The sequence below is a fragment of the Telopea speciosissima genome, chromosome 6, assembly GCF_018873765.1.
Source record: "Telopea speciosissima isolate NSW1024214 ecotype Mountain lineage chromosome 6, Tspe_v1, whole genome shotgun sequence".
Classification (NCBI taxonomy): Eukaryota; Viridiplantae; Streptophyta; class Magnoliopsida; order Proteales; family Proteaceae; genus Telopea; species Telopea speciosissima.
The window spans coordinates 40,003,431-40,011,551 of NC_057921.1; the positions used below are offsets into that span (position 1 = coordinate 40,003,431).

Here is an 8,121-nt window from a genome sequence, read left to right on the forward strand (position 1 = left end):
CCCTCCTAAAGATTGGATGTCTCACTGGGCACTCACTGGGCGGGGTGCTCGCTAGAGAGGTGTGCCCAATCCAAAGAAACAATTATCTTCAGCACCGTCCGTACATCACAGCCTGTATCCTTTAAAGTTAGCAAAAGTATTCAAGGACCGACACTGAATGTCATAATGCATACTTATTTTCTATATCGTGCGAACCATGACAAAATTGTACTGAAGTACATGTTGGACACGTGAAGTCCCGTGTACTTGTTGGAAACATGGGTGGCCACTAAATTATATTTTACCACCTTGCAATTCACGGGAGTCCATATCCATCCATATAAATATATCCCATATACATATTTCTATTCTTCACTAATACTTCCAAAGAGAAGAGAACCTAAAGAAAGATTCTGTCCAACAATAATTGAGAGCTTCCTTCACATTATCCCCTAATGTCTTCTTGGACCATTGCAGTTCTCTTAGTAGTGCTTGGAGGGCTCTGGTCTTTATTGAACCATTTCTGGCATGATCGCCGACTACCGCCGGGACCTTGGGGGTTTCCGGTGCTGGGCAATCTTCTCATGTTGGGTGATCTCCCTCACCGTACCATCCATCGAATGGCCCAGAAATATGGATCCATTATGTATATCAGGCTAGGCCTTGTGCCAACTGTGGTGGTATCATTGGCTCAGGTAGCAGAATTGTTCCTCAAGACCCATGACATCAACTTTGCTAGTCGACCTTACACTATGGGTGCCCAGTATATGTCTTATGGGAACAAAGGCATGGCTTTCTCAAAATACGGTACATATTGGCGCAACATGCGAAAGCTGTGCACCATAGAGCTGCTAAGTGCAGCAAAAGTTGATTCATTCAAGCAGATGAGAAGGGAAGAGGTGCGCCTCCTTGTTGGATCTCTTAGGGAGGCTGCCGAAGCTGGTGCAGTGGTTGATGTGAGTGCCAAGGTGGGATCCCTGATTGAAGATATGACCTTCCGGATGCTGATCGGTAGCAAGGTCGATAATTTTCGCCTAAAGTCAGTTGTTGAGGAATTCTTCAAGCTTCTTGGGGCTTTCAACCTGGCCGATTTCATTCCCTATATCGGTGCACTTGACCTTCAGGTAAGTCTCTTTAATTAACACTACAATACACATAAGAGCTCATTTTTCATATTAAAGTAATGAAAATTTTCCTAGGCTTGTAGGGTCGATCTGTGATTTTATTTAGGGTCGGTGTTCTCTGTGTGGGAGCATGGCTCTTACGTGCGTGGGAGCCAATGAGAGTGCATATGTTGGCATCATGGGGGATGAGATTTTTACCTTTCATGGGGCGGGGTGGTCATTTTGCCCCCTTCTGTGTCTAGGTGGATTGTTGGGTTTTGGGCTCAATTATTATGACTTATTGGGCCCATATTAATCACTTAAAGGGGATTTAATCCAGATCGTCCATTGTGGGGATAGATTAAGTCTGGGGTTTTTTTATAGCAACTCTAGATCCCTGTCGTTGTCCATCGTATTCTTGTAACTCGACTCACAAAAGTTATAGAGGGAAAAATACTTGGGATGAGACGGTAGAAGGCTTAGGGCATATTAGAGCGTGTGGCTGCTAACTACAAGGTGTAGATCTTTGGAGATCTTGTTGTGAAAGCTAGGATCTTCTACAAACGGGAGGAACAGGTATGAAATACAGTACCATCTCCTTTATTATTCTATTGGTTGTATTCTAGTATATGTGAAGTGAAGATCCTTTTAGTGGGTTGATTAGTAAACCTGACATGGACACCTCTCCTCCAACGGACGGATAAATTTCTTCCTTTGTTAGTTGCTGATTATTTTGAAATGTCTTTTCTGTTGTTAAAGTAGAGTGGTTTGGGGTTATTACCAAAAACAAAAAAGTGGTTTGGGGTTAGTATGGGTGTGGTCCTTTGTCATGTCCTCTCAGTTGACTAGGTTCTCTCGTGTAGGCCCTAGTGTATAACTATTTTGGGATTGCTATGTCCTTGTATCCTCTTCGGATTTCCCTCCTACCTTGATTCGGCTGTAAGGATAGGTCGATGTTGTTTGTCGTGGAGTTCTCTTCATATGTATATTTTTTTTGGGATAAAGAACACTAACCGGCTGTGTCCAAGGTGTGGACACTGCACCTAGACACAGCTAGGTGTGGAATGACCACCCAGCCCCCATTCCAAGGCAGAAATTCTAGGTGCCATGATGGGAGTTGGGTGGTCATTTCATGCCTAGCTGTATCTAGGCACAGTGTCCACCCCTTGAACATGACCTATTAGTGTTCTTTAACCCATTTTTTAAATTTATTTTCTTCCATTTTAGGGTTGGGGGAGGGGAGGGGAAGATTTCTGGGGTTTGTTGAATATATTTTAATCACACCAAAAACAAAATCATGTTGATGGATGTAGGATGGATTCTATTATAGACACTGTCTTCCACCTATCCCTTTGGTAAAATTCCAACTCGTAACAAGGACGGGAGGTTGTTAAAATCTTAAGGGAAAAAGAATGTTGCCTAGTTGTGTGGATCTGCACTAGGCATAGGAGTGAGCAAAAATTACCACCCGTTGACATAAAAATCTCATCGATGTTGATGCCCCTACGTTCACTCTAATTGGCTCCCATGCTGCTACAGGGGCTACGTGACCAGGCAGCAATCTCTTGCCTAAAACTTAGTTTTAAACTTTGGGAAATGGTTCTCAGTTCGAGAGCATGGCCTACGCCAGTGCTCCATTTCTCTCTCTCTCTCTCTCTCTCTCTCTCTCTCTCTCTCTCTCTCTCTCTCTCTCTCTCTCTCTCTCTCTCTCTCTCTATTTCCTTCCCAAAACAAGGAGTGGAGATGTCTTTTCACATGGGGAGAAGAGAGGACACATGGGAGCGTTGGCATAGGCCATGCTCCCAGATAGAGTTCTTTTTCACTAAAAACTTTTTATGAAGCTACAAGAAAGCCATTTAACTGGGATCTTTATCCCCTTAGGTTCCCTGCCCAGTACAATTCGTTTGGTTCCTCTCGTAGGGGGCAGAAATGACCACCTTACCCCCTACCCAAACACATTGCCTGGGTGGGGTCCACTCCCCTCTTATTAGAGGCACTAGGGAACTGTACTGAGCAGAGAACCTGAGAGGATAATTTTTCCATTTAACTGTCTTGAAGTAATCTAATAGCATTGGTGTGTTTACTTCATTGTGTTTTAGGTTCCCATCTCAATATTGCCATGGAATTTGAAGGAAAAAAAAAAAGGCAACCTAACACAGTATTGTTAATCATTGTATATATTAATTAGGGATTGGGTCGACGCATGAAGAAAGTTAGCAAAGTCTTGGATGAGTTTTTGGAGAAGATCATTGATGATCACATAAACAATCCTAAAGACAGTGAAGACAACAAGGACTTCATTGATGTGATGCTGCTTCTGATGATGGAATCAAAACATATGCATATTGGAGAAGAAGAACAGAGCTACATGATCGATCGGACTAATATAAAAGCAATCATTTTAGACATGATTGTGGCTGGAATAGACACATCATCTGTCACAATTGGATGGGCCCTCTCAGAACTCTTTAGGCATCCTAAGGTGATGGAAAAGCTCCAGGAAGAGTTGAGGAGTAAAGTTGGCATAGATCAGCTAGTGGAGGAAGATGACTTAGTTAAGTTTGACTATTTGGATATGGTGGTGAAGGAAGCCATGAGGCTTCACCCTGTTGCTCCGTTTCTATTGGCCCATGAATCCTTGGAAGACATAACAATCAATGGATACCATATACCCAAGAATTCTCGTGTGATTATAAATGCTTGGGCAATTCATAGGGACCCAAATGTATGGTCGACTTGTGATGATGCTGAAAATTTTTTGCCTGAAAGATTTATAGGAAGTAATATTGACATCTGTGGACATGACTTCCAACTTATCCCATTTGGATCAGGTCGTAGAGGATGTCCTGGTATGTATCTAGGCCTAACAACTGTGAAACTAGTACTTGGACAATTGGTACATGTTTTTGATTGGAGGTTTCCCAATAGCATGTTACCTGAGGACTTGGACATGACTGAGAAGTTTGGCATAACTGTCCCAAGAGCCAACCATCTACTTGCTGTTCCGAGTTATTGTCTTCACTACAACAATTTGTAGGGAGAGTTATGTTATGTGTAGATGGGAGTGGGTGGTTAAATATTATGTTGTGGATAGTTATGGTAGTAGGGTAAGTTATTTGTGGGTAGTTACATATGGGAGGATTAGTTATTGGAAGTGGGGTAAGTTATTAGGAGAAATGATTAGTTATTGTAATTTTTAGGTAATTTGTATGAATGTGAGTTTAGAATACTGTGAGTTGGTTATGTAGGTGATTATGTAACTCCTATTGTACTTCCTATTTAAAGACAAAGACAACAAATGGAAAGTAAGAAGATTTTTTTTTTAGGTAAAATACACGTACCTCCTAAAATGCACTCAATATTTCTCATGCCCCCTAAGGTTCTGACAAGTCTACACGCACCCTTTAAAAATTTCACGTACCACCCCTACTTTTCAACCTAAAGCCATTTAAGTGCATGCCGTTAATTTCAGGTTTTAAATGATAACGGATATGAAATTGCAGAATATAATGTACAGTTATACCCTTGCTAGAGCATAATTATCAAAATGCCCTTATCTTCCCCAAATCTCATTTTCCTCAAATTGTTTCCCCAAAATGCGAAAGTGGCCGTGCCCATCGTAGACACCAAAGAAATAGATATTTGGGTTACCTTGGACTTGGGTTTTGATGCAGAAATGGTGCCCGCTTGATAACCTTATGGGTGTTTCTGTTCTGGTTATGTGCTGAGAAACAACAAAACAGTTTTTTTCATTTTCTATGCTGAGAAATCGTTTTTGACCCGCTTGGTAAACTTGTTCTTGGAAACAAGCAAAACACTTTTTTTCTTTCTTTAAATTAACAAAAGGATATGTTTGACACACTTTTCCAATTTTACAAAAGAGCATAGTGAACGAATATAGGAGTTTTTATTGGGCACACTTTTCCAATTTTCAGCCAAAAAACGACATGTTCTGTCAAAAGTCTTTCAGGGAACATAAATTTTGATTTATGTTTCCAAAAACAGTCACAAAAAATATTTTGTTATCAAACGATTTTTAAGTGTTTTTTCGTTTCTCAGAACGGTAAAACACTAGAAACTATTTCTCGTAAGATTATCAAGCGGGCTCTCTTGGCAGTGGTCTCGTTGCGTGAGGGCCGAATACTCTAATTGGAAATTGTGGGAAGGCACAGGAGCAAGCTCCAATGTTCTCTCTGTGAGTGTGTGTCAATAATTCCCGAGGACATGGACGCCGTTGCTACTGCATGGACCTGAGTCACGAAAATCTCGGATATCACCAATCGGATGATGATGGATTGCGGCCACAGCACTTCTCATGGACACAACCCATGTTTGAAGAAGAGGTAGAATATATGAGATCAAAGTTCCGAAATAATCCCTTAAGTGAAGCAAAGGTCAAGGACAGCACTAAACCCAATAATGATATAATGATTTCAAGTTATGGTGAGAACGGTGAAACCGGTTCTCCTCAAATGGCAAGGTAGCGTTTAAACTTCAAAGAACGTTCTTTTTCTTCTTACGAAGAACTCAAGTGATGGAAGAAGAGAAAAGAAATTGGAGACTCGGAGATAATTTCGGCTTCAGAAGACGACTGTGGTCTGGGCTTTAATTGAGACTTGGGAGGAGGAAGCTATTTCGTAGAAATTCATAAAAAATTACCAGTTGGATCTGTTAGATCACACAAGGGTTTTGTTAAACCCAAATCCGTCCCCATACAGTTCTCTAGAACACGAGTGAATCAAAATAAACAGGGAAAGCAAAGTGTACCTGACACCCACGTATGTTGATAAAGAACAGATAAGAACGCCTCCATAAGCAGCATCGATCTGTCAGAGAATGAATGCAATCCGCGATGGGGATCTTCTGCCGTCTCCTAAACTCTTCCATAGCTCCCTTTCTTGTGGAGAAAAGAGAAATAGTGACTGCAGGGACCCCTCATCAGTAGTATTTATAATACTCCCTACACCCTAACCCACTTCCACAATGGGTCAGGTTGGTCCGGTCCATCTCAATAAAATAGTAGCATTTCACGTTAGCCCTTATAGTTCTTGATCCCCATCAATGATCGACCCGATAATTAATTAAGCCCACACTCGTCGCATTTCGGGAAAATCCTAACATGATCTTCTTTTATAGTTTTAGGGTTTTTTTTTATTCTTCTTACTTATTCCCTTCCCAGACGTCTTGAGGGTTGAAATTTTTTTATGCTGTTAGTCATTCTGGAAATATATGCTTTGGTATTTAATCTGCAAATGCGTCTGTTTTTTTCCGTGTTGACGCGGTTTGTTTGCACACAGTGGAGCTTTCTATTTCAACCTGTTTCCCTTCAATTACAAATAGATTCTGGTAATGGGCTTCAATCTTGTTCCCAATCTGAACTAGTCTGTCTTTGATTTTATCAATTACAGTATGGATCTCATGTCGACGAAGCATTTGGTTTTCATACAAAGAGAAATCCAAATAGTAACGCACCTGTCTCATTGCTCTGTTTTGATTTCTTTCATCTCCGAGCCTCAGTCGATGAGCTTCGTAGATAAAATCGTCGAACATGATGTCGGCATAGAAAGACACCTCCCTCAGATCTCCTAGGTAAATTTTCAACAGATGTTTCTTTATTTGGCTCTCCTCTACAAGACAGAGCATTGAAGAGATCCATTTAAGAGAGTTGGAAAGATCGCTCAACTGTACTTCAACACGCCATGAAGAACCAAAATTACTTAGCTCAGGGGAAGCCAATTCCTCAAGCATTGAGTGCACAAGTGGAGATACGATTATCTCTACAAGTCTAGCTGCCATCGCCTTCGCTGGTTTAAGCCACAAGGATTTTGAGGAAGATGAGGGCATTTTGATAATTATGCCCTAACAAGGTTATAATTGTACATTAAATTCTTCAATTTCAGATCCGTTAGCATTTAACGCCTGAAATTAACCTCGTGGATATAAATAGCTTTAGGTTGAAAAGGGTGGTACGTGGAATTTCCAGGGGTGCGTGTGGACTTGACAAAACCTTAGGGGCTTTTGGAATTTCATAGTTATCTCTTTGGATATCTATTTTGAGAAGAGGTTAGGCTTCGTCAGTTTCCTTTAAAATTTTTCTCCAATTCATTATCTTAATCCATATATCCCCAAGTACGTATCATCTTTGGTTTATTTTCAATCTTAAAAGGAGTTTCTCGACTACCAACAAAAAAAAAAGCTCAATGGAAATGCTAGCTTATTAGATATTTGGGCAAGTACATGTCACCCCCTAGTTTAGATCCCAATATAATAAATTAGTCCCTATCGTTAATTTTATGTTGTTAAGTGATGATGTCAGCCAATTAAATAAATTTAAATCCCGAAACTACCCTTGACTAATGTTGAAGATGAAGGAAGGGTAGTATTGTAAATTTAATTCTAATGTTTTAGTACAAGGGTAAAATAGTCATTTCACACCAATAACTAACAGCAGACTAACACCGTTATTGTAGATGGGGTGATTTGAGTTTTTTCAAAAACCAGGAGGTGATCTGAGTTTCGCTTGAAAACCAGGGGATGACGTGTAATTTACCCTAGATATTTTTAGCAGCAGTTGTTTTTCCTAATAAAATGGGATCTTCAGAGGTGGTAAGAAAATCAGATGCTATCGTTAATTACATGGGTGTACCATGTTCCGTAGCGGTAAAAAACCAAATGCCTCTAAAGATAGACTTTTAGCAACGAGAAAAATTAACCACCACTATAATTAAACGTTTACTAGCGGTTTACATATTAAGCCCATGGAGAGATCAATGCCGGCTAGTCTGCCAAGTATTTCTAAGAAGGATCTAGGAAACTCTCACTTGGAGTAACTAAGGGAAATCTATGTCGGCTGGTCTGCCAAGTATTTCTACTGCCACAACATGCCGTTGCTTCACTGTTAGAAGAATTTCCCAGCGGACCCTTATACCTTGATGCTTTAGAAATCTTTCTCTGCCTGCGAAGAGGAGAAGGATAGGAGGTTGGGCCCTAAGGAGAGACCACAAGGCTAGAAGGAAGGAAATTGCCCAAACTAGTGAGC

General features: G+C 40.7%; 1 protein-coding gene across 1 annotated transcript; it reads left to right on the forward strand.

Moving 5' to 3' along the window:
• Positions 1–388: 388 nt before the first annotated feature.
• Positions 389–4,119, forward strand: LOC122665726 (cytochrome P450 71AU50-like). Its single transcript, XM_043861876.1, has 2 exons — positions 389–1,103; positions 3,271–4,119. Exons 1-2 carry the CDS (start codon positions 435–437, stop codon positions 4,117–4,119), a joined length of 1,518 nt encoding a protein of 505 aa, XP_043717811.1. The 5' UTR covers positions 389–434.
• Positions 4,120–8,121: the final 4,002 nt, after the last annotated feature.